At 43.5% G+C, this 27,633-nt stretch overlaps 1 protein-coding gene across 1 annotated transcript in view; it reads left to right on the top strand.

Moving 5' to 3' along the window:
* Positions 1–27,633, top strand: part of TMEM145 (transmembrane protein 145) — a 73,573-nt gene that overhangs the window by 16,560 nt on the left and 29,380 nt on the right. Inside the window, 3 exon segments of the mRNA XM_018554794.1 lie at positions 21,960–22,034; positions 25,932–26,009; positions 26,093–26,179. Of these exon segments, the coding sequence (XP_018410296.1) occupies positions 21,960–22,034; positions 25,932–26,009; positions 26,093–26,179 (240 nt within the window).

Genomic DNA, 27,633 nt, shown 5'->3' on the forward strand with positions numbered 1-27,633 from the left:
TTATTATTATTGTTGTTGTTGTTATTTATTTTTTTATATATTATTTTAATTTTTATTAATAAATTACACATCTACATTACAGTTAAACATGTACATAGAAACCTGAAACTGTTAAACCATCTTACAAGGAGATCAGAATTTGAAAAAAAATATTTTTAGATAGATGAATGAGAACAACATAAAGTGTATCTAAAGGCCAAACTTTTTTTTCCCGTTTTGGATGGAGTAAGAAGGGTTATAACCCCTGTGAGATGTATAATTGCTATCTTGAGTCTCTGTTAGGGAGATTCACCCCTCTCTATTGGTCCTATTCATCAGTGTGAGTATCACATACCCTGTTTCCCCAAAAATAAGACCTACACCGAAAATAAGACCTGGTACTATTTTTGGGAATTGCTAAAATATAAGACCTACCCCGAAAATAAGAGCTAGTTGTCACCATTCCCAGGGTCGATGGTGGCATAAGGGGGAACTTGAAGAGCGGCGGGAGAGGCGGGAGAGAATCAGCGGTGCCAACGAAGCCAGCGCTAGAGGAAGCAAGGCGGCACCGTAGGAAGCAGAGCCGCATAAGCCGATGCCTCCTCTATAGCGCCAGCTCCTGTCACAGGTGGAGTGATACCAAATGCACTCCGCCTGTGAGGAATCCATAGTGGAAGCGTGCTTCGCTCATTCTGGCCAGCGATTGGTTAGCAAATTGCTCTTGGAAAGGTACGGCACCCCTGATTGCCCTAATCACCATATTTTTGTACATGAATAAGTGCGGATTGTTGTACATTTAAAAAAAATATAAGACCTACCACGAAAATAAGACCTAGTGTGTTTTTTTGAGCCAAAAAAAATATAAGACAGTGTCTTATTTTTGGGGAAACACGGTATATACCTACAGGTGGCTTATAGAAAGAGCTGAACATTTTCTATTGGACACAACGGATCACAGGCAATACATACTATTTACAGAATCATTGATATCACTTCTATGCTTTACCATATCAAACCTGTCAGTAAATTAGGGGTACAGATTAAATACACTATATTGCTAAAAGTATTGGGACACCGGCCTGTACACGCACATGAACTTTAATGGCATCCCAGTCTTAGTCCATAGGGTTCAATATTGAGTTAGCTCCGCCGTTTGCTGCTATAACAGCTTCAACTCTTCTGGGAAGGCGTCCACAAGGTTTAGGAGTGTGTCTATGGGAATGTTGGACCATTTGTGAGGTCAGGTACTGATGTTGGATGAGAAGGCCGGGCTCGCAGTCTCCGCTCTAATTCATCCCAAAGGTGTTCTATCGTGTTGAGGTCAGGACTCCGTGCAGGCCATTTAAGTTCCTGCACTACAAACTCGCTCATCCATGTCTTTATGGACCTTGCTTTGTGCACTGGTGTGCAGCCATGCTGGAACAGGAAGGGGCCATCCCCAAACTGTTTCCACATAGTTGGGAGCATGAAATGTCCAAAATGTCTTGGTATGCTGATGCCTTAAGAGTTCACTTCACTGGAACTAAGGGGCCAAGCCCAACCCCTGATAAACAACGCCACACCATAATCCCCCCTCCACCAAACTTTATACTTGGTACACTGCAGTCAGGCAAGTACCGTTCTCCTGGAAACCACCAAACCCAGAGATGTCCATCGGATTGCCAGACAGAGAAGCGTGATTGGTCACTCCAGAGAACACGTCTCCACTTCTCTAGAGTCCAGTGGCGGCGTGCTTTACACCATGACATCCCACGCTTTGCATTGCACTTGGTGATATAAGGCTTGGATGCAGCTGCTCGGCCATGGAAACCCATTCCATGAAGCTCTCTACGCACTGTTGTTGTGCCAATCTGGCCACAGGAAGTTTGGAGGTCTGTAGCTATTGACTCTGCAGACAGTTTGCGACTTCTGCGTACTGTGTGCTTCAGCATGCGCTGACCCCGCTCTGTCATTTTACGCGGCCTACCACTTCGTGGCTGAGTTGCTGTTCCCAGTTGCTTCCACTTTGTTATAATACCAGTAATAGTTGGCCGTGGAATATTTAGTAGCAAGGAAATGTCAAGGATGGGCTTATTGCACAGGTAACAACCTATCACGGTACCACGCTTGTAGTCACTGAGCTCCTGAGAGCGACCCGTTCTTTCACAAATGTTTGTAGAAGCGTCTGCATGCCGAGGTGATTGATTTTATACACCTGTGGCCATGGGGGTGATTGGAACACCTGAATCCAATGATTTGGAGGGTTGTCCCAATACTTTTGGCAATATAGTGTATAATTTCCTGGCCATTGGGAATGTGGGGAGTCGTGTCCCCTTTATGGACAAAGGCTCCCGGCTCTAAAAATAATCCTGCAAAAACACAAGAAGGCAAATAATGAAATGTCATCCCTGTGTCTGGCACTAACATAGTATAAAGCAAATGTTATGACATTTTAGTGACGGCCTCTATTGTGCCACTTAATATTAGCTTTGGATTCGTGAGATGAAAAAGCTTTTTAAGAAAAGTTGAGCAGGTTTAGTCTATAAATGGCCCCGCTGGAATTATAAATATTGTTTGAATAGTAGCTATGCTCCATTATCTTGTGTTACAGAAGAGAGCTGAAGACATTTCATTACGGAGTAACTGGCTGAGTGGCCTGTTGAAGTCAGGCCACCCCTGCAATTTAAGGGTTAACAGATCAGTTTGTCGAGGGGGATTCTTTGAACCTGTTTTACTTACCTGATCTGTGCTTCCCCGGTGGTCGGTGCTCAGTCCTATCTGCTCCGGCTACTCATGTCTAATGCAGGGCTATTGAATCTGCATTAGACGTGATGACATCAGCAGGCCTCCGACCAGCGAAGTGGATGGGGCAAGAGACTGCGGACGCTGGTCTTGGAACCAGCGGCAGTAGGGATCAGTCAAATAAAACAGCTTTAAACCCCTTTCACACAGGCGGCACCCATTACAATTAGCAGGAGATCCATGCACAGATCCCTTGCTAATCGGAGCAGTACGGAACGGGTGTCACTTTTGTGACATCCTTGTCCATCCAGTTTTTACCTACATTAGACTTGTACATTGGGATTCGGACGAACCTGCAAAGCAGCAGGGGGCATGTTGGAACTCTGCAGAGAGACAACTTCTTCAACACAAAGAGCAAGGATCCTTCTATACATCACGCTGGCAGGACACAGGCTTTTTACATTAGGCTGTGGCTGTTTTTTCAAGACTATAAGAACACCCTAGGTTTTTATGGGGGTTAACAGCCAGGTTTCGGTGTTTGATGGCGATACCAAAATCGGGAGGGCAATAGACACTGAATCAGACACTATAACATTACAGGAGGACCTGGATAAAATTGGGGAGTGGACAACTACATGGCAGATGAGGTTTAATGTAGATAAATGTAAAGTTGTGCACTTTGGGGTTAAAAATACGAATGCGAATTACACACTAATGGGAGCTCCGCTGGGGAAGTCCGAAAGGGAAATAGATTTGGGGGTAATTGTATACCACAGACTGAATAACAGCTTGCAGTGTCAGGCTGCGGTAAGCAAAGCAAGTAGGGTCCTATCCTGTATTAAGAAGGGAATGTATTGCAGGGACAAGTCTATAATTGCGCCACTTTATAGATCACTGGTTCGGCCTCATCTGGAGTATGCGGTCCAGTTTTGGGCACCAGTGAACAGAAAGGATGTCCTCGAAATGGAAAGAGTCCAGAGGTGGGCAACCAAACTCATAATGGGGATGGAGGACCTGAGCTATTAGAACAGGCTACAAAATGTAAACATGTTCTCATTGGAATTAAGGAAATTGAGGGGGGACATGATTTTCATGTACAAAATGTTTAATGGTGGTAGCAACATTAGCGATAAACTGTTTAAAATTAACTCCGTTACAAAAACTAGAGGCCATCACCTAAAATTGATGGAAAAAAAATTCCAGCACAAGGGGCGAAGGGGGTTCTTCACAGTAAGATCAGTTAGGGTCTGGAACTCTCTGCCACATGCTGTGATTTCGTCTGAGAGCGTGAGATCATTCAAGAGGCGATTGGACCAGAGACCATAATATATAGGGGTACAAGTAACCTTAAAAATGAGAACACACAGGGACCAATACATACACACACATCAGTAGGACCATACATATATACACAATAGGTTGGACTCGATGGACATGTGTCTTTATTCAACCTCAAATACTTTGTTACTATGTTACTAGTTACTATGACGCACCTGGAATATATTTAGCTGACTTTAAAATAAAAAAGATGTTCAATGTTTTAAAGTTAATTTCCTTTCTAAACCAGCCACAGCCTGAGTAGAAAAACCCCTGTCCCCGGCCATGTTGCTGTAGGGAAGGACCCTGGCTCTCTGTAAGCAGATGTCTCTCTGCTGAGTCAAACCTAAAGCTCTGAAATCAGCAAAGCTAACGCTCCCTACTGTTTGCAGAGCTCTGGCTCCTACTCAGCAGGGGGCATGTTAAAACTCTGCAGAGAGACCACTGCTTCAACACAGAGAGCAAGGGTCCTTCTCTACATCATGCTGGCAGGAGACAGGCTTTTTTACTTAGGCTGTGGCTGTTTTTTTCAAGACTATAAGAACACCTTAGGTTTTGATGCACCTGGAATATATTTAGCTGATTTAAACTAGAAGTTAATTTGGACTTTACCCCTCCTATAGGATTCTCACTAGGACATTCTACCCTACCCCTATAAGACGATCTGTGTCATATTTCCTAAGGGTGAGGCAAGGATCAGTCATATATATCAGGGCAGCTATAGCCACACTTCAACGTATGATGGAGTAGTCTTTTGGAAGGAGGTTGTTGTGTGTTTTGACTGAGATATTACACACACACACACACTGTTCTGTCAGCACTTACTTATTTATGAAGATGGCCAGATTGTTGGCGATCAAAAGTTAATTAGGACACGCCATCTGCCTGGTGGGTAGTAGGTAATATGAGTCTCTTACTGAAAGCTGATCAAATAACTGAAGCTGCTTCTCGGGATTCCTTTCGTGTTTTATGTTTGAGTTATAATTTTTGTTCATTTTAAGTGCAGCTACTGCATCTCGCTCAAATTCAGATTTAGATTCACATAAACTTCACTGGCAGGACCAAATACATTAGAGCAATGAAGATGTTAGTGGGGAGTTGATGTAATGGGAAGACAATAAAGATAGAGAAAATATTGTAAGGGCTAAATGGTGGGTGCACATTATTTATCTTTCCTGTCCCCTTATTTTTTCTTTTTTTGTATTGCCCTCAGATAAACTTAAGTAGTAAGTAAGTCTAGGCATTAAGTCTACATTTGTGTTAATTCTCCTTTCGCCAAGTTTACATAAGTCTATCTGTTTCACTCTGTCTCTCCCATAGCCACCTGTGCATTGAGAGCCATTGGTTTGATACAATTTAGAGCTGAACCTCTTCCTCCCTAACCCAACCCAACCCAAAGGGATGTTATCTTATATTTACTTTCTTTTGCAATCCTTAAGCCAGTCTGGTTACATTGTGGGTCCTTACTCTTATTCCTTGGTGGTGCTCATGTAATAACATCGCACTTAGTCGAGGAGTACTGCCTGTCTAGGCATTTAGATGTCCATTACAGCCTGGTCCCACTGGGAGTTGGTGGGAAGATGGTGGATGATGGTGGCTTTCATTCAACCAGGAATAGGACCAGACGTAAATCAATGGTGGCGGCACATAAGAGGAAGTTAGTATTGCACTGCAGCGTAAGCTGGAAAACCATTTTAGATTTTCAAACCATTAAAAGAGAACTATGGGGTAAGTGTTTTCCACCATATTTCTCTTAAGGGTCACGGGAGGACATAAACTAGCATCCTCCCGTGACCCATAGCTCAGTATATCGCGAGCTACAGCTCATGGTATACTGAGACCGCCGCAGCCGGGACGGAACCCAACATTACTCTCGAGATTCATCCAGCTGCGTAAGTGACAGCTGGCTCTGCCTATCTAGAGGCAGAGGCAGCTGTGCCAGCCCCGTCTGTTCATCTACTCAGCGCTGGAGGATCGGTGTGGGGAGGGGGGGAATCCCTGCAGGGACATGATCGAGAAGTGAGCGAGCGACGGTATGCATTCGCTCACTTTCCAATCTATTGAGCCGACGTGTGACAGTTTCATTGTCACACGTCAGCTCGAACTATGAGGTTGAGTGATTTTCACTCACCTCATAGTTCTCCTTTTAAGTCAGATTTGTATACGACTAATTAGCCATCCAGTGGTGAACCAAAGTGTCACCAAAGGGCCCTTGTGTGAAACCCGTTGTTGGGCCTTCTCAATTAATGACAATGTCCACCCCTGTAGCCATTATCGGTACAAGGTATGGAAACTTTGATGGCTTCTATGAAGCTGGGCTTGGGGTGGTTTTGGAGCAGTGGGACCAGGCTTGTGTGCTATCAATCAATTTGAAGATATACAGTTCCAAGTGGAACTCCATGCAGTGTAGCTTCATGGTGTTTGAAGTGAAAGCAACATATAGAGTACAGTACCTCATGTCATCATTGGTATAGTGACGCTTATTACTATACTGCCATGAGGAAGGGACCCTGCAAGGCACCGCAACATTGGCTTAAACTAACTTAAGTGACTCTACAAGAATAAAATCCGATTGATGTTGTGCTTCTATAGGAGTGGTGGTGACTCTTCTTGTTTCTCTATCAGTCAGACTGTGATCTTTTAATGAGGTTGGCAAAGAGGAACCAAAAACACCTTCACTAAAATAATATATAGTACAATACTGCCTTCTTATAACAGAAAAGATTCAATTCACTAAGATGCATGAGTTATTTTAAATTCCATCTCATGATGATTTTCTCCTACAAAATGTCCAATTCACAAATGAAAATATGAACCAAGAAAATATAAAATTCACATTTGACAGTGGAAAGGCTTATTTTCTTGTGAATTGTTATTCCATCTTCCATTGTAGTACCACCTCAATACGGCTCCTTTTCATGCTCTTCTCAATAGACACCCTCAGTAATTGATGCTCAGTAAAGAACCGGTTCAATAATATTTGTGAATTTACTTTTACACCTGAAAAATAGATCAAATTACGAGTTTGCTGTAAAAATAACATGCGTGCAGTAAATTCATCGGTTTCATGCAGGAATGACTTCATTCAACTGAAAAATACACCTTCGGTTGTAAAAAACACAATTAACACAAGGCAGAGAACATATCACATGCTTTTGGGAATAAAGCCTAAGGTATTCAAATGTCATCCTCTCTCCCTTGTGCCCCTATTTCAACCCTACACCATCTCCCCTCTCTTATTGTCTCCTCTCTTTGTCTCTCTCCCTTCTTCTTCGTTTTTCTTCCTACAATCTGTCTCTCCATCCTTTCTACCTATTTCCACCATCTCTGCTCCCCCCAATCTCTTCGTCATTCTTTGGCCTCATTCCCACATCTGAAAAGGGTCTGAACAGCGGATTCCTGCAACTGGATGCGAACAGCTGAGGCCAGGGACAGGCTAAGAGGCGCTGCTGCTCTCCGCAGTTAGAGACAGATGTCTGACACGGGAAGTAGGCAGATTGCATCCAGGACTGGTTATCTGCCCCTAGCCACAGGTAACTGGTTGATGTGTGGATACATGTGAACAGCGGTGGCACCTGTCATTGCTTGGTACAGGCTTCCAGGCTGCAGCTGTTTGCATACACCTGTGATTCCAACTGCAGGAATCTGCTGTCCGTACCTATTAGGACTTGTGATTGAGACCTTTCACTGCACCCCTCCTTCTTATTCTCACTATTTCTCTCTCTCTCTCTGTTATTCTCTCCTCCTCCTTTATCTCTCTTCCTTATTCTCTCCTCCGTCTTTTTTGATTTCTAAGCTATTTGAGCCCAAGAACCATCCACATTCTTATCAGCCAATTTTTTTCCCGTTTTGAATAGAGTTGGCTTTTTTGCCATCTGGGTCCCATTGGGAGGATTCCCCTTCACTCCCTGTCTGATATCCACAACAGGAAGCAAGAGAAAATCCCTTCAAAGAGTGGGAAATCACTGGTGGTCAGCAGGGTCACTATAACTAGTATCCCTGTTGGAAGTTTTCCCATCTATTCCTGTTTTGACGGCATCCTGAAATATGGGATTTTATTCCACTTTCAGTGATAATGGTCACCAGGACAAATAGAGAAGGTGACTCTCCCGGACGAGGGCACAGACAGCAATAAGGGCCCATTTACACCAAATCAGAAGGAAATAGCTAGTCAACTGAGGGTCAGTTGACTTGCAATTGTACTTCCTGATTTATTTTCGATCTGATGGGGTGCGATTAGTTTTTCAATGGATGCTAATAGAAGGGCACCGAAAAATGAATGGGTGTGAATGGTGCTAGTTCACACCGGTTCTGTTACTTTGTGTTGAGTTGAAAAAAGTAGGGCATGTTCTACTTTATTTTCAACTCAATGGAACAGAGCGGTGTGTAAACTAGCCCTGTTCACACCCACTCATTTTTCGGTGCCCTTCCCTTAGCATCCATTGACAAATGTATCGCAATGCAACAAATCGCAACACAATGTATTGTATGCAACAGAAGTGGTGTGAATGGGCCCACAACCCTGACAGGGATTCTAAACCCTCTCCACTCCATCTAAAACTAAAAAAAATGTTTTGCTTCAGTTGCACTTTAAGCCCTGATAAGGGGCTTCAGAGCCCCCAGGACATGCAGGCTTGTTTTTTTGATGTTCTAGGGCCCGTTAACACCAGTCTGGTCCTCTGCAGACATGCGTTAATGTGCATTGAATTAGGAAAGCTCATACAGTATATTTGAATAGGCTGCCCAACACACCACAGTGGACTAAAATTGTGCATGCAGCATTTTTGCCAGCGTATCACAACAAAAGTAAGTGTGTTACCATACTTTGTGCTGCAACACAGCTGAGCTGAGAAGGTATATTGCGGTACCGAAGTGCACATTAGCGTGCTGTGTGGTAATGCGCGCTCATTACCACGCCACAATGCTGACCTGTACACTCAAAAATCAAATTCTACCAATGCATCCCTCTATGTATGATGATTAATAATAACGCATACATGTCAGGTGTGAAATGCTGTGATTGTGAAATACTGACACTTGCAGAGCATTCACTTCCTGCTTTGAAAGGGCAAAATTACTTCAGTTTGGCAAACCAATGCACACTGGGATTGAGTTGTCATCAGCAGAGTAAATCTCATCTGTAATCTCATCAGATCTCAGGGAAAGGCATTTTCCTCCCCTGAGATGATGTGCATGGTCCCATGTCTAGTCACATATGCCAGTAATCCAGGAAGTAATAGGAGAGCTAGTAATCTGCCCTTAGTAAACATGGCCACTGTGAGAAGACTGGGGAAGGAAAGAGAAATAAGGTATTCAAAGAATACAAAGCCGGCAATTATCTAGAAGTATGTGATTGTAGATTGTCATTACTAAACATTTCTAAAGGTGTGTTTGTTGTTATTTTAAAGATATGGGTAAAGGTCCACTTTAAAGAGGAACTTCACTCTTATCTTAAAAAGAACATCAAAGGCACTTTTAGAAATGTGTAGTTATGGCAATCTTCAAACAGATACTTCTAGATAATTGCCGGATTTTTATTCTTTGCATACATTATTTTTCTTTTCCTCCCCATTTATCTCACAGTGGCCATTTTCACTAAGGGCAGAGGAATCCATCTCCCTTTACTTGCTGGAACTCTGGGCCTGCCTCCTTGAACATGACAGTGCACATTATCTGAGGGGGCAAATATTGCCTTTCCCCCGAGATCTTGTGAGATTTTGCAGTTTGCAGATGAGATTTCCCCAGGAGGGCGCTGGTGATCCTTCTCAGGATGCATGCGTGAGGCCAGGGCTACATCACCAGTGCCTCACTCAACCAGGAAGTGGAAAAACAGTAATTGTAAGTAAAAGAAAAAGAAATGCTTAACTAAAGAATGAGATGATTTTATATCTGCTGATGTGATTTTTAGTAATGGGGGTAAAGGTCCCATTAATAATGCAATTACCTCTTTGTGGCCTCTCAATACTTAGTCTGGTGCTCCTGTTTTGCTTTGCCCTTTCTCTTTCTTCCCCATCTCCGTTTTCTCTTACTCTCTCTTTCACTGCTTCTTCCCTACTCCCACTTTTTCTTCCTCTATTCCTATTGTAGCCTGTCTCCACTCCTCCTTTTCTCTCCCTCTGTTCTTTCTGTCTGTTAGTTCTCTCTCTCTCTTTCCCTCTCCCTCCCTTGGTCTTGTCTTTATATCGAGATCGGATAAACTATGCAGTGCGGCATTTTACTCGTTCACAAACCCCAGCATGCAGCAATTGAAATGTCACTTGTGATAAATGCAATGAAATGTTCATAGAGAGCGGGGAGAAATGGGGCAGAGCTTATAATGTAATTGGAATGGCTGCACTCTATCTTATAAATTGGATAACCATTAGGCTCATCTTTTGTTTCAACATTCACATACTCAGGAATTCCGAGAGCTCCGGTGTAACTATGAAAATGAAAGAAAAATGAAGATGAAATAGAGGGTTATGGGAAGTGATTACATGGTGCGCCAACAATTGCTTAGACCTCATAGTGGACCTGTTGTGAAATGAATCTCCCTGTATAGTTATCATCACATTCACTATGCATATGAGGGATTGCGCTGTGTAGGACATGCAGTGGCAAAAGTTGTTGCATTAAACTGCATGTGATTACCTAGAGCCAATGCAACGGGAGTAGCTCAGATCAGGGCAGAGCAAATTCCAGAAGCTCGGTACTCAAAGGGGAACTTCACCCTCCCAGAAGATTCCTTCCCCACTTACCTTTGGTGCTCTTCTTTTGCTGTAATCAGGGCCATCCCTGAAATAAGGCAGTCTAAGGCAGTTGCCCCAGGTGGCATCTCATTGGGGGGTTGCGGCTGTGTTTGTGTGTGTGTGTGTGTGGGGGGGTGGGGGTGGCAGGTAGTTGGCCACAGCATTCCAGTTTGCTAAGAGTTCTTAGCTACCTGTGACGCTCTGTCCAGCTTCCCACCTAGATTACTAACGTCACCTCCACAGAGCAATCATTCACTGACAGCACCTACCCACTCCTTACCCCCGAGATGACCATTCACTGACAGCACTGCTCCTCCCGCCCCTGGATTGACCATTCACTGACAGCACCCCCCCTTTCCTTCTCCACTGGCCAGACCGCTTCTCACTGGGCCCCTGCCCCACCTCCTCCTCCACCCGGCAGCTCTCTAATTAGGCAACAGCAAGTGGGGCCTCGTGGCCGCCTAATTTGCCTGATTAGGCAGATGAGACTGCCTGATTCTGTCTGGCCCAGCTCGCCTCACTGGTTTGGAAAGTGCCACCCAAGGCAAACGCCTTGTTTTCCTTACGATGGATACACCCGTGCTTATGATCATTGTCCTTTTGGAAGGTCAACAACTCTCAAGCTTCAGCTTCCTCACAAACAGCATTATGTTTTCTCCTAGGATTTTCTGATACTTTAATTAATCCATCTTGCCTTCCACACGCTGCAGGACTCCAGTGCTAGAGGATGCCAAGCAGCCCCAGAGCATCTCCGAGCCACCACTACATTTAACTGCAGGCAGTGTTCTTTTCAGCGTATGCTTCATTCTTCTTCCTCAAGTTCCAGTTTTGTTTCATCACTGCACAGAACAGAATCTCAAAACTTCTGTGGCTTATTTATATGATTTTGACCATATTGGAACTAGCTTTTCTTGTGCTTTTGGGTCAGTTTGGTGTATGTCTTGGAGTTCTGGCATGGAAACCTTCTGTGTTTAGTACATACCTTACCGTGCAAACTGAAACAAAGTTTCTGTTGCCACCAAGTCTTGCTGCGGGTCTTTTGCAGTCACTCAAGGGTTTTTCTCAAACTGCCTTCTCAGAAATATGGTTGCAGCTGTTGATAGCTTCCTTTTTTCTGCCCCATCCAGGTAGTGTAAACACTGTTCCTTTACTTTGAACTTGCGAACTTAGCTCCCAACATTGCTCTAGAAACATTCAGGGGGGAATTTATCAAAGCAATTGCGAGTGTTTGAACTTGCACGTGTTATAGAAATTAATATACGCTCCTGCGCATTAAAATTCGCTGCGCTAAAAAGCACAGTTCTCAGCACTCTTTTTATAATTTGGCCGAACGCGCTCAGCAGTCCCAAGGAAACACAGACACGACCTGTTATCACGTTGGGTCCTCAGTATATAGTCTTCCCTAGTGGACTGAGATCCGTTTATTTATAGGGGTAGCAGCAGGAAGTGGTGGCTCCAACAGCCACCACTTCCTCAATACATTTACATAACACAGAGTCAGCCAATGAGACACATGTATACACTTGAACAGACAATAGAAAAGGGGAGTATATGCTCGTACATGAGCAGAAGCGGTGTGCATAGCTCACAGCTGCTAGTGCATGTGACTTAAACCATGTGCAACAGAGTTCCCGCCAAAACACTACACAAAGGAGTCAGCATGCTTGACTATTGACGCTGCTTTGACCAGACCCGCACACATACTCTCGCCGTTACCACTGGAGCTAATTCTATCCAGCATTGCTCAGTGAGCAATACCCAATAGAAATTATACTACGGTTCTCATGAATGCAAGCTTATCTGCAGGGACAACGCCATATTATTTTCAGTGCATTGATCAGACGCACCAAAAAGATACGAGAGTATGTTCCTTTCAATATGTATCCAAATGATATCTCGTTCTCAAAGCAAATGCATCCACGCCAAATGAATAAATCTGCGCATTACGCAGGGGCCCTCGCTGGCGCCCATACACTCGCTAAGAGGACACCGCTCTGCAATGCACATTAATCTCCCCCGGCCAGCAGCCCAGCGCATAGCACATGGACCATTCGCCGGCGAAGACCTCTGTGCGCAGCGGCCTCGTTTCCACATCCACAGGAAGATATCCACTCCAATGGTTTACACTCAGTGCTGATTAATCCTGGCCATGCTCCAATAGAGCGCAGCCCAGCAATCCTGACACTGAGAGACATGATGACAATATCCACATATACAATATACTAAAAACACATCCTAATAAAATTTCCACAACACACGGAATATATTTGCAAGCTCAGGTCAAAACAGGGGCACAAGAGGCTAAAACTGTCCCAATTGCTTTGATAAATTCCCCCCTCAGTGCCTTTGGTATCTTTTTGTATTCTGTTCCTTGTTTGTGAAGGTGATGATCTCGTCTCTTAACTTTCATGACCATTTTTTTAAATTAGCCATATTTCTAACATGCTGTCAAATGTTACACTCAACAAACCACTAGCCCGTTCAGGTATTGCATGTGTTCTAGCTCAAGCACACCTGAAGCAGCTAATGTAGCCCTTGATTAGTTGCTTGAGACAACACCGGTTTTGCAGATGTGTGCTGTTGTCAGGGATCCTATTCAGGGGGTGAATCATTTTGGAGAAGGCGGAGAAGTGAGCAATCTAGGACAACATAGCTGATTTGGAAAGTGAGCTGAATTGGACAATTTTTCCAAATCAGCTATGTTATCCTAGATTGTTCACTTCTCCTGCCTTCTCCAAGCTCTTCGCACTTTTGTGAATAACCCTGTAAAAGTTGCATTTTCAGTTGAATTTGGATAAACCACTTAAAACATTCCTTGTGCGACCTATTTCAATTACTTTTGTTTGCTTTGTTCATTGCAAACCACTGAAAGTTTGTAAATTTTGCCAATAAACCTGATTTGAAATGGGGGTTAATTAATTTGCAATGGGGGTTGAATCATTTGCAATGTGGGTTGAATCATTTGGATTACAACTGTATATCCAAGTATTAGCAAATACATAGCCTGGCCCCAGGTGCACTTTAAAATATTTCCTAGAATAGACTAACTCCTGCTTTACAAATTCTTTATTAAACCATACATAGAGATTTTGATCACCTTTTATTCAATGAACTTTTAGGTTGAATTAAAAAGGATTAATCATCAATCGCTTCTCAAGCCTTTTGCCTGAGATCAAGTGTAGTATCTGTTCTTATCAGTTTTCGGAGAAGAAAAGCACCACTGGCCAGCGCTGATGGTTGCTTAGTATAAGTAAAGGTGGGTGCTGGAGGGGTTTCCTTTTCCTCCTAGGTTGATCTGGCCTGGTTATGCCGGGCTTATGCCCAGTTGTAGACAGGAACCCTTCTGGTGCTAATGCCTTCTGATGGGGATGGGGCTGCTCTTGTCTGGCTGCAGGGTTCAGGGGCACAGCCCACGGGGCTGTGTCCCCTGGAGGTGGCGTCAGAGGGTGTGCCGGATAATCACTTGGGTTTGGGGCCCACTGTGATTCACCGTCACTAGGTCACGGCACCTTAAGCATTTTTCTGCACCACGCCTCTTGGGCAGGCCTTGTGGCTATCTTTCAACCTGGCCAAAAACACAAAAAAAGGCGAGCGCACAGCTGGTATGGACTATGACGGGTTGATAGATATATTTAAAACAAAATTTAATGTTAAAACAAGATTAAAATTATACAACTATAAAACAATTACGGAACAATGGTATGCCAATGCGACGCTTGAAATATTATAGGGTGAGCAAGCTTCTTATTCAGGGGGAGGAGCCCTGTAGACATGTGAAAGAAAGGTGGAAAGAAGCGCTGCAACCCTGGGATTTGCTGGAACGGTATAGGTGCGACCTTTAAAAAAAAAAAAAAAAAAAAAAAAATTGAAAACTCACTGTTTTGGAAGAGGGGATAAAATCTTACTGTTGATTAGAACGCTCAGGAGTAAATCTGACCAGTCCTTGTGGGTATAGAGCACAGGTTTCAGACGGGCGAGCTGGGGTCTTCACGGTGGAGCTCTGAAAGCAGTGTGTCGGCTTAAAGTGCTGGGCAGCATCTGTGGCTGGTTGGTGTGGGTATGGAGAACGGACTACATGATTCTGGGTCAATCTATGGTTGTTCGTCTGTGGTTGATGTGGCTGGAGGGTCAGTTAGGCAAGGTGAACTATGACGTTTGCCGTGAGGCTCGCCGTCAGGTGCAATGAGAGCGCAGCTGGCCAGGCTGCCACTCGTCGGCTGAACAGGAGCAGGAGTGCCGCTATGTAGCGGTATCTTTTGAATGAGCGATCCTGCTGCTAGATTGTCTTGGCAGTGGGCTCAATGCTGACGGACACTGCGGTCCGTAGGATGGAGGATTGGCTACGCGTTTCGAGGTACAAGACCTCTTTATCAAGCCCGAAGTGGTTTGCTCTCCAAGCTCTTGCAAACCACTTCGGGCTTGATAAAGAGGTCTTGTACCACGAAACGCGTAGCCAATCCTCCATCCTACGGACCGCAGTGTCCGTCAGCATTAAGCCCACTGCGAAGACAATCTAGCAGCACGATCGCTCATTCAAAAGATACCGCACTATTTCTTTTAAAGGTCGTACCTATACCGTTCCAGCAAATCCCAGGGTTGCAGCGCTTCTTTCCACCTTTCTTTCAACCTGGCCAGAAGGCCCGCCAGGGTGGTGCATTGGCACCCTATTTATTTAAGTACTACTTTTATACACGACTAAGCACTTTTTGACTCCGCAGTGACGGAGGGTGCCTTCTGGGTCCGTCCTGATGTTAGCGGGGAGGTTCTGTGGCTTCTACTGGTTTCTATACCTCCCTTCACTCAGGGGGTCTCTCTTCGGGAGAGCCCCTACCTAGTACTCGTAGGACCTGCTTCAGTAGCGCCCTGAGGATCGGGGTCCGCCTGGCTTCAGCCAGGTGGACTTGAGTCGTCGTTGCCCCTGTCAGGAGCATTGCGGCCCAGAGGGTTCCAGATTTGGAGGCCCTTCCTTTTCGGAGGAGGTCCAAAAGCACCCTCGTGCACTTTTTTTAAGTGTGTTGTGATTTCACGATTCACTTTTTTTTGTTCACAGGGATGAAGTTTGTCTTCGTTGCACGCATCGCGGACCTTAAAAAAAAAAAAAGTTTAAAAAAAGGATCAATTAGATTGTTTGGAAACTTTTTTTATTTGATCACCTGCGGTGTAGATTTGTCCAATTTGTTCTTGTAGAGCATTAAAAAAGGGAACCAAGCAAAGGAAACCTCTTGAAAAACGTAATTGTGATAGTAAATTATACTAAATAGAAAAAAATTGAGAATAATATGTCCATATGAAAAAACGAAAGTATAAAAAATGATAGAAAATGGAGGCGTGTGGCTAGCATAAGAGACTCACACGGCCGGAGGACCACTTCAGTCACACGCACAGATCACTGAATATTGCCTACAAAGTCTGCTGACATCAGGAACACTAAAGCCTGACATACGTCAACGTGTGGGGAGCCAGTTCTGCAAATTGTCCCGCAGGCCACAGAATTAAAGATGTGAAAGTGTGTAGTTAAGTGTAAGAGAAGGCAGTGTAGACAGTTGCAGAACAATCACCCCAGATCCCACAACACACCATCTGCCCTCCATCCTATGGCTTGGGTTGTGGATTGATGGCGAGGATCTTTGTAAAGGGCAAGGCTTACTACAGGTCGAATGTGGTATGTGGTGGTTGCCAGGTTTTCAAGTAGACCATAGCCAGCGTTAAGTTAAAGCTGAACTTCAGGCCCGATATAAAATACGCAAATTGAGGCAGCTCTGTACTTAATAATATGGCAATAATGTATTTTTTTAATGCAAGCGGTATAAGTACCTGGATTTTATTTGGTGTCAGCCTCTTGCAGTCCCTGTACAGGAGATCTCAGACTGGGAGAGGCAGAAGCAGCACAATGAGCCAATTAGTTGTGCACTGGGCATGCTGATAGGAGGAAAGAGCAGAACGACAGATGATCTCATCGATCTGCTGCTTCTCCTTCACTGTCCAGTCACAGGCTGGGGGTGCAGAGGAGACCTATATGTGTTATTTCACTGCAGCAGAGAAAAAGCAGGTTTCCTGTCAAAGGCTCTGCCATTTGACAGTTTATTGAAAGGGGTGGGGCTTAGTGTCAGGAGGAGAGGCTTGATTTTAGCAAGGAGAGAAATCAAATCCCCCCACACACACACACAGCTTGGTCCTACATTTTAGACATGGTGGGGCAGGGGTAGATCCCCTATTCATGTATGTTGCTGGGTATGTTCATGGCAGGTTGTCCCCTTTTTTATTGTCTGGGTTACTGTAGTCACTAGTACAGGAAGTGGGGCGAAATTCCTTAAAAAGTGACAGAGCAATACAACTTTTTGGGTGGCGTGGGGAAGGGTCAGAACGTCTGTCTCTGTGCTCACTCGTCCAGTAAGGGGAGATTTTCACAACAATATAAACCGGAAAAATGTTATAACCCTAAACCACGCTATCTGTCACTCAAAATTTTGGATGTAGCTCAACTCAACCTAAGGCATATGGTCACATGATCTCAGCTGAAGAGAAGGGTCATCCAGTCTGCACTCAGACCCTTCCCTTTTGAGATCACATGACTAAGGGCAGGTTCACATTGCGTTTTTCCATGTTTTTGCTGCATTTTACCACAATTTTGCCGCGTTTTGGACTGGGCTTTTTGGACAGGGCTTTCAGGTGCGTTCCAGTGTGTTTGATGCGTTTCCAGACCAGACAAAATGAGACATGCATCATTTTTCTGGTCTGGTCTGGAAAGGACTGTGCTGGAGTGAAAAGAGGCCAGAACTAGCATAGGGATACATTAGGATGCATTTTTGGTCCGGAAACAATCTGGTCTGGTCTGGAGATGATCTGGATGTGGTTTGAATGGGCCCTCAGCTTTAGGTCACATGAGGTCATAGAACTAGAGGGATGCTGGAGCAGTATTTTCTCCAGAGAAAGTATTTCATAGCTATGAATGGAGCACCCCTATTACTATAGCTGCACCCTGTCTTTCAAGGGTAGGGCTCCCCTTTTGTTTTATTTGGAAATTACCATCAGAAGTCTTCATTTATGGTGCAGAAGAAACTCCTTAAAGGAACTGACCTCTTCCTATAACATACGCCTGGCTGAATGGCAAGTGCAGCAAATGCCAGGTTGCCCGTTCCAGCCAAGGCGTACATAGGTCTGTTCTATGCGTATCTGGAATGTTCTGTTTCCTTATTCTTTGTCTTAATTCTTTTTCTGGGTTTCTTCCCAGTTTGAGAGGCAGGTTGGCATGGAAACCATTGAGCCGCAATAGGCATCCTAGCAACCGTTGTTTAGGTTGAGGTGTCCCAAATACTAGATAAGGGGCAGCTCTCGCCCCTCGCTAATGCTCCACCTTCTCTCGTTTTTAGAATTAGCTTCTAGTGAAAAGCAGGTTTTGTGGACTGGCTGGGATTAAAGATTGTCATTTGGAATGCGAGGACGGGGTAGAGGTATATTGTGTGGAGGAAGTGCAGCATGTTGGCCGTGTTCCTGCATATTCAGTCTGTATATTGCAGAAAACGCGGGAGGAAAGCATTTTGCCTCACAAAGCTGCTTCACAAATACATTATTAAAAATCCTAATATATATATTTCAAAAACTCCTCCAACCTAGCAGAACATATCAATTTGTTCAACCATTTTAGGCTGGGAAGAGGTTGAAGAGGGGAACCAAAGTCTATTTAAAGTGGAAGTGAAGTGTAGAAAATAAATTCCTGGGAGGATGGGATTTTTGGCAGAAGAGACATGCAAAGTCTCTTCTGCCAAAAAAATTATTCCTCTCTTCCACTGCAATTTTGTATTTTGTTGTGTACACTGTATGGCACATGCGCCATGCAGTGTACACACTCACTCACGCACACATCTCTTAGTCTGCATTCACACCAGAGCGACAAGAAAAAAAAGCACTTTTTCAGCGTGTTTTTGTACAGCGTGTTTTTTGTGCGTTAGTGTATATTTTTACACGCGTTTTCGTGCAAGTCTCGCGTTTTAGGCCTCATTCACGCTGCTAAGAGCTGGCCCGTACAGATCCGTGCGGCGTGCACGGCCGTATCCGGTCTATCCCGGGAAGGAAAGGCGCTGTGTGTTATTGTACGCAGCAGCCTGTTCTTCTCTATGGGAGTACGCTGCCGTACGCTCACCCGGACTTCACATCCGTGCGGGTGTCCGTACTCGGACGCAGACAGGATAGATCCTGTCTGTGTCCGAGCACGGACACCCGCACGGATGTGCAGTTCGGCGGCGTACTCCCATAGAGAAGAACAGGCTGCTGCGTACAATCACACGCAGCACCTGTCCTTCCCGGTAGCAGCCCGATACAGCCATGCACGCCGCACGGATCTGTACGGGCCGGCTCTTAGGCCCTAATGAGTGGATTTTTTGCAAAAAGATGTCACAAGCACACCATTTAAGTGAGATCAATAAAAATCGATTTATTAATGGAGTACTGTCATTCCAGTACAAGCGCTTTTGGGGCCGCACAGGGTCCCCTTCATCACGCTCAGAATGATGAAGGGGACCCTGTGGGGCCCCAAAAGCGCTTGTACTGGAAGGACAGTACTCCATGAATAAATGGACTTGTGTTGATTTCACTTAAATGCTGTGCTGGTGACATCCTTTTGCAAACTTGTATTGTATCTTCACGGCGCCATCCGTGATCACTACGAGCACCCACCAGGATTTCAAGGAACATCCTATACTGGTAAGGGGTGCAGCAAGACGCCTATATATTATTAATGAGTGGATTGTGGCACATTGATCTCAATGGACAGACGCACATAAAATATGCACAAGGTCGTTTTTGAGTGTTTCCATTGAAGTCTATGGGGCCAAGAAGTGCAGAATCTGCCAAAAAAGAGGCTCATGTACTTTTGCTACAAGCAACGGTTGTTTTGCTACAGGCGACATGACGCTCACCTGTGAACAGGACCATTGAAATGAATGAAGGGCTTTTTGGGCATTTGCAAAACGCTCTGTGTGAATGAGGCCTAAGATGCCATGAATGGGGCGGATGCTGGGGTGGATGTAACCCTTGTGTTACATACTCAGTGGCCTCTCAATGGCCAAAGAGGACTTCCAGGAACCTGGAACTGGTTTCAGGTTCTTGGCGGTTGAAGGGAATAGCGCTGAGGACCAAAGATCAATCCGATAGTGCTGGAGAAGGTCACACTTGTAAGGTAGTTGTGCTCTAATGTGCTAGTATGCAGAGGATACTTGCACATTAAGGTAAAATCTAAACAAATTCAAAGCGGTTTACTTCATGCAACTCCAACCAAACTATTTTGTTAATATAGATAGAATTAGAAAGGATTAGAACCCAGTTCTTATTTTGTACCCAAAATCCATCTGGCACCTTTAAAGAAGAACACCGTGCAGAAATATTCTTAACCCTTGTAATGGGGCTACCCCTGCACTGCAAGGGTTAGGTGCTTGTTTTTGTCTAGGGGCGAAAAACCCCCCGAAATATACACACCTGATACTCTGAGCAAGCTGGCTGCTGGACCAGTCCCCTCAACCTGTCTGCTCCTCCGCTCCAGCTATGACATGTCCCTCGGCGTCCTCATGTCCTATACATTGAATTGGAGGTAATGACTCACAGGACCTAGAGCGGAGGGGGAGAGACTGTAGGGTGCTTGGCTTATGGTGATACCGTAAAAATCCAATTGTTAAAATAGCACACCAGAAGTTAAAGTCCTCACATGTCTACTGAGGTCTTAGTTGCATAAATACATCATAAAGCGTAACTACGTCTTCATATCCTTAACCATGCCAGGTGCCATCTTGACCTCTATTTGGATTGCAGCTGCCATGGTGTTGCAGATGTGATCAGCTATGACACCAGTCATTTAAAGGAGAACTATGGGGTTAAGGGTTTTCCCCATAGTTCTCCTTAGGGTAACGGGAGAACACAAACTAGCGTCCTCCCATCACCCTAGGCTCAGTATACCGCGAGTTATAGCTCGCGGTATACTGAGACGCCGCAGCTGAAGCGGATCCCGACAATTATGTCTGGATCCGCCCAGCTGCGTGACTGACAGCTGGCTCTGCAGCTTGAAAGTTCAACTGAGAGCTGAAATAAGTAAAATGGCAACCTTGACAGTTGGCATGCCTTAAGAGCAAACTGTTAGCTTGGAGGGTCAACTTAAATAAGAACTTTACTCACAAATGTAATGCCTCCAGAAAAAGTTACATTTAAGGCATGCCAACTGTCAAGGTGTGCTTATTTCAGCTCTCAACCCAACATTGCCACTTCCTTTACTCGCTTTCATAGAAGTTTGCTGTTACTCCTTCACTGTCCAAGCAGCAGCTTGGGACAGGATGGTGATCAAACGGCATTGCATTACTGTAGTACCAAAAGTTAAGTCGCAAGCCTGCCTGTGTTGGGGTGCCAGGATCACAAAAGGGTGACTGAATAGAATAACAAATATTTTGGCCAGTACAATACATATGTATTTCAGTTCAGTCTGTTAGCTGTTTGCCTGGAGTTCAGCTCTAATGGCCCTTTAGATGACTGAAACTGGGAAACAGATCTGAATATTGATGGGATGTAGATAAGACTGAAGGCCAAGAAGCTACAAAGCCGGCCTTTGCCAAGGGTATATATGGAGAAGAGCAGAAGTCTTATACACAGACTGTGCTGTAGTTACCATTATGGCACTTGTAGAGCAGTGCCCATGACAACAGAATAATGCTCTATTCACATCTTTGTAATGTGTGAGAACATTCAGTTTCTCACATATACAATTTCACAATGTTAGGTGCACTGCTCTAACATTTTTTCTTATCCTTGCCATCGCATGAGGGTTGTATCGCGCCACACATCACATGGTAACCTATTACCATGCAATGTGGGGCGATGCAATTTAAAAAAAAAATGTGCATGCAATCCTCTGACTGCAGTTAAGCACTTTAATATTACCAATAGTGCATTCTTGCATTCATTTTAATTATTATTGCATGAGTCAAAGTAAGGATCTAATCTGGCCTTGCACACAGAAAGAGTTCAGGGAGGAGATGGTGTGGGAAGTGGCAGTTCTAGTAAGGGCCCTGTTGGTGGAATGATAGCCAGCAATCCAGATTGTGGAGGATCTCTCTGGGGATTCATAGCTTTTTAGTTTTCTGCTTTTGAGTAAAGGATGAAAAGGGGAGCTGTGGGATAGCATGATTATTTTATATCAAGTATGACATGTTTAATTCTTTCTCTTTTTTATTTAAGGACTGGGTCTTTCTCACACGCTTCTGCTTTCTGTCAGACTATGGACGACTTGAGTTCAGATTTAAATATCCGGAGGTAAGTGAACTGTTTTCACCAAGGATATGCCATTCGTATGGCTGTTCTATAACATGGATCATCCGTGAGGCTGGTTTCATACTTGTGTTGTGAAATGCTGCAGTTTTGTTCATTGATCATTCATTTCTGGGGGCCTGAAACATCACAATGACTAGGGGAGGACTGGGTTGGGGGGCATTTGCTGGTCTGGTGACCCCTATGCTCCCCCATTCAGACCTTGATCAGAGCGGTAGCTGCAGTCAGTGACAGCTGCTGGGGGGGTTATATAGCTTGCTATCCTCTCCATGCCTAGACCTGTGATCACATTTTACTTTGCAGCTCTGAGATGTTGTGCAATTGAATGCAGAGCTGCAAAGGAAGTCAATTGTGGAAGAATGCAGAAATGTTAGATGCATTGTGCTATTTTGTTAAAAAAAGATGAAAGAAAAGGAATATATGCGGTGATGGCGCGGTATTTATGCCATCATCGCATCGCATTATGAGCCATAACCTTGTTCAGCTCATAAAGAACTTCTATATTCTCAATTCATTTCTTACATTTGCCATTGCTAGCATACATTTGTGAAAAGGTGTGTTATGATATACCATTACTTTATTAACTGTGTCTTTATTGTATAAACTGTATATATATAATTACAAAAAGGGTTACAGGAGGATGACGGTACAATGTCGCAAGTAGATTAAAGGTAGTATCAAGCAGCATGTAGTTGTGGTACAAAATTAAAAGGTCATTACACATAAAGGTAACAGGTCTATGCCAAAATAGGCACGTACCTGGTAGCATCTTTGTTGGTGGAGGGGTGAGAACCTCTCAGCTAAAATGTCACATTAAAACATTCACCAGGTACGGGTGAACTTAGGGATAGTATCATAGAACCTAGTAGTTAGGCCTTCCATTCCTCCAATACACTAGCAAGTAAGACATTTTGCCTTTGTTCATGTTCCCATCGTGATTGTAATGGAATTTGCCTTCTGATATTGGAGATCCAGTTCATTCAGGAAGGGAAGAACCAACAGAAAGTGTAACAGATCCTGGACAGAAAAGCTGGATTCCAAACACTCGATACAGGACATCTGCCACTAGCTTCCAATAAGATGTAATTTTAGTGTAATGCCAAAAATATGGTACTAATAGGGCCATTGCATTGCCAGTATATGTTGGGAATATAAGGGTTGCATATGTGTAATTTGGCTGGAGTCCTGTACCAAAATATGAGTTTCCCCATGTGTTGTACAGAAGGAGGATTTGGCAACCCATTCCCACATTTGTTCCCAGTGAGATAAAGGAATGTATTGCTTTGCTTTAGGGCTTGTTCCTATTTTCACATAGACAAATGTTGCACCCCAAAGTAATCTGAAATTTCTATAACATATCTTATATTGTTGGGAGGGACCTTGGGAGGTTCAAAAGGAGTAGGACGTTTTAGGTGTAAATCTGGGGCATATGTCAAGATATAATGTCTGAATTCTAAATTATTATTATTATTATTATGCAGGATTTATATAGCGCCAACAGTTTGCGCAGTGCTTTACAATATAAGGAAGACATTACAATCACAAAACAATTCAAGACAAGATGGTAAGGTGGGCCCTGCCCCTGAGGGCTTACAATCTAAAAGGGAGGGGCAAGTGATACATGAGGAGGTAGCTGTGTGTGGATGAATTGTTTGAGAAAGTGATAGGAACAAACAGAGCTTCCAAATCCGCATATTTATCTGTGATAGTTTGGAAAGATCTCAGCTGAAAGGTTATTGGAACAATTATGTTTTTGAGTTAGAAGGGTCCTGTCTGTACCTAGAGGTTGTAAGCAGTGAGGTGAGGCTGTCTGAAATGGATGGGTCAAAGAGTATATTGGTAAGGGGAAAGCTTGTAACATTTATGATAATTGTCTTAGATAGTTCTGGTAAAATAGTTCCAGACAGATCTGGTAAAATGTATTGTGGAAAGTGAGGGGGCATAGGGTTTAGGATCTGTAGGACCCCATATATAAGAACAGATATTGGGAGGTAGAGACAGTTGTTGTTCAACTTTGGTCCATTTGGTATGAGCACGGAGAGTGTATGTGTAGCAAGATATTATGTTATCAAATTAGGTTCACCGAAGCCACTTTGTGATTTTGGGTCTGTAAGACTGAGCTAGAAATTCTCTGGGAATGGTAATTGCAATTGCATTTGTTAACATCTTTCTGCAAAGATCTGAGAGTCGCCATAGGAATTGGTATTAGCAGGATCTCAAATAAACATAAACCTTTAGGTTAAGCCATCGTAGCTACATTGGTTATCCATCCTTAAAATGAGATTTCATGTTTGGTCCACTGCTTCAAAAGCTTCCTAATTTCAGAGAAGAGTGGGGAATAATTAGCAGTATAGAAAGAAGGGTATGAGAGACTTAGTCTGACTCCTAAATATTTTAGAATGTAAAAACGCCATTTGTATATTTAGGTGTGCCTATGTTGGTGTAATTGAGCTTTAGGAATATTTAATGGGGGTGCCTCTGTTTAAGCACGGTTGATATTGTACCCAGATATTGCTCCATAGTCATTTAAAATTTGCATGCCCATAAGGATGTGAGGTATGTAAATTAATTAGTGTAAGGAGTATATTGTCCTTGAGTAACTCAAGTTTGTATTAATGGTTTGTTACCAGTAATTGTTGTTAACCATGTTATAGGCTCTATGTCTGTGGCCAGGACATGGTTGATGAAAAAATAATCCAGTCTAGAGTACAGTTTATGGGCTGGTGAAATGTAGAAATTTATTGTGGATTGGTAGGATGTATAATTGGTATCAAATAGCAAATAAGAATGGATCACGTTTAGAATGATGTAGAGAGCTGGACTTGGGGTTTGGAAGGATTAGTAGGATGCAGGGTTGTTATATCAAGAAAAGAGAACACACAGCATTAAAATCACTCCCTTTAGTATTTAAAAGGCAAACTTGAGGGAGCCCCCTTTTGCAAAATAAGATTTCAGCACAATTTCATCTCATAACCGCCGCTGACAATGTAATCTTATGGAGGAGTACATCCAGTAACTCATCAAGAATGGCCTTTGTGAGAAGAGATGGGGGTGTCTAAGGCATGGGCAATTCACCTTTATTCAAATCCCCCTGGTGAGCTAAGTTTGGGGAAGCTATTGTAGGCTATTAGGTAGGTTCTGAGTGTGAGTCCATGTCAGAGTGTGGGAATCAAGCTGCTGCCATGTTAGCCTCCAGACCCAAAAACCATGTCCTTTAAAGTAAATCTCAAGCCAAAAACTTTTTTTTAGTTTTGGATAGAGGTAGAAGGATCAGAACTCTGGTTTTTACTGCAATCCTGGGACTCTTATAGAGAGACTTACCCCAATCTATACAAAACAAAGAAAAATGTTTTTGGCTCAAAATACACAAGAAGACCACATGCAACCAATCACTGGGCTCCCTTTGTATGGTACACGTTTAGCTCACTGGAAACCCTACCATGATAGGACCAGTTGATTGTGTTTGCCACCCAGGCCAAACCTTTGTGGCCCTCCCCTGCCATAAAAAGAACTTCCACGCCAGATTGGACACTGACCTACATTGTGGTCTAGCTCTTGATTGCTTCACCTCCTTATTGGTAAGATACCTGGTTGGAAAACGTGAGACAATCTTCAAAAGGCACAATGACAGGAATGAGAAGCTAACACCCCCTACTCTACAAAAAAAAGAAAGTTTCAATTGCTGTCTGGGTTCCTCTTGAAAATTTCTCCACACTCGCTTATAATATGTTGGGAAAATCCCAATGGAACCATAAAGAGATACTGGTTGGAGAAACACTTTAACAAAAGTGGGAAACATGGGTTCATTTTATTGACAAGACTTTTAGTTATAACGGCCGTCCTTTGTCACACCCCTGCTCATTCTTTCACGCTTGATTCCAGGCTAAGTGCTGCCAGAACATCCTGCTGTACTTTGACGACCCGTCTCAATGGCCAGCAGTGTACAAGAATGGGAACAAGGTTAGTTGGAGCTGGAAGCTGATTCTGTACATACATTACCTGGTGAATGATGAATGTATTACAACTTGTACTCTTTTCTCTAGGACTGCCTGATGAAAGAATCTGTAATCCGGCCGGAGAACAACCAAGTCATCAACCTGACAACGCAGTACGTTTGGTCTGGCTGTCTGGTAAGGCCCTTAATAAGTTAAGTGAAGTCTGTTAAAACTGTCTCTCTTTTTTTGTAATTGAAAGTGAACAGGCCATAATTAAAACGACTGCTGACTTTATTTATGGCTTCTTTAAGAAGCTGTTAGTTACCTGGTTATCAAACCCATCCTGTGGTTTCACTATGAGTTGCTTACTTGAAGCATGCTACCATTGAAGATTAAAATTCTAATCTGCACAACTGTTCCTGTAAGTCTAAAGTCAAAGGTAATCCTCTGCATGTCCCACATTATTACCTTCACAGTTTACAAGAACAACTGTTCTATATCATCTAAATCTACCATACTAATAAATGGTTCCATAGTATTGAACATATGTTTTTCCTGATTTAGTTTTATAATAACATATCAAAATAGCATTTTTGGCTAGCCCCACCTATAAATAATTTAGCAAATGCATGCCAATTCATGAATGAGTATTTTTAAAATGGGCTATCGTTCAGATTGTAATTTCTTTAGGTGGGCAAAGGTAGAGTAGAAGGAGAGCAAAAGTAGATTGGAGGAGGGGTAAACTGTAGAGCAGGTGCACTAGAGAATGTGTAATGAAGGACAGAAGAGGTTGGACCCAAAACAGGTAAACACATTTACAGATTTTTTGGCGTGCCGCCCAAGGTGAACTGCACTTTCCCTCCCCTTTGATCCCAGTACCCTTCCATCCCTCTCCTGCTAGTGGCCAGTGTGCCCTTTTCCCAAAATCAATTTTTGTCTGTGGTGGGTGAAGGAGAGAATTCCAGGCAAACAACTTGAATAACTTGTCCATATCTATAGTGTAACAGGGTTATTCACTAAAGGATGAAGAGTTTGGAGAAGGCAGGAGAAGTGAACCATCTAGGACAAATAGCTGAACTGGAAAGTGATCTGAATTGGAGAATTTTTCCAAATCAGCTATTTGGGTCTAGATTGTTCACTTCTCCTGCCTTCTCCAAACTATTCACCCCTTTGTGAATAACCCTGTAAGTCTCAGCCTTTCATGTCCTTTAGATCTGCTGTGAAAAAGGCAACATTGTGCCAAATAGTATTTCATTGGGATGCTCAGATATGATTAATTTTTTTTTTGAAGCTGATAGCTAACACATTTCGGGAGTTTCACACATTCTCCTTCATACTAACAAGAGCAAAAAAAAAAACAACCTACAATCATTTAGGGCTGGTAGATAACAAAAAAATGTGTAAGAGCCTGTAAACATAAAATACAAAGGAATAAGAATCTCTACATAGAAAGAATTGTTTATTGGTGATCAGTTGGTTTTGCACTTCAGGTTCTACCCAAGGTACCTCAGTGGCTTGTGGATACTCGTCGTTTCAGAGCAGACTACTTACCATAATGTTACAAGATAATCCATTTGTCCACCATAAATATCACAAGCTGATGATTCTAATATCCAAATTAACATTCAACCCAACAAGTCTTAATTTCC

Source organism: Nanorana parkeri, unplaced genomic scaffold (assembly GCF_000935625.1).
Source record: "Nanorana parkeri isolate BGI_ZX_2015 unplaced genomic scaffold, ASM93562v1 scaffold173, whole genome shotgun sequence".
NCBI lineage: Eukaryota > Metazoa > Chordata > Amphibia > Anura > Dicroglossidae > Nanorana > Nanorana parkeri.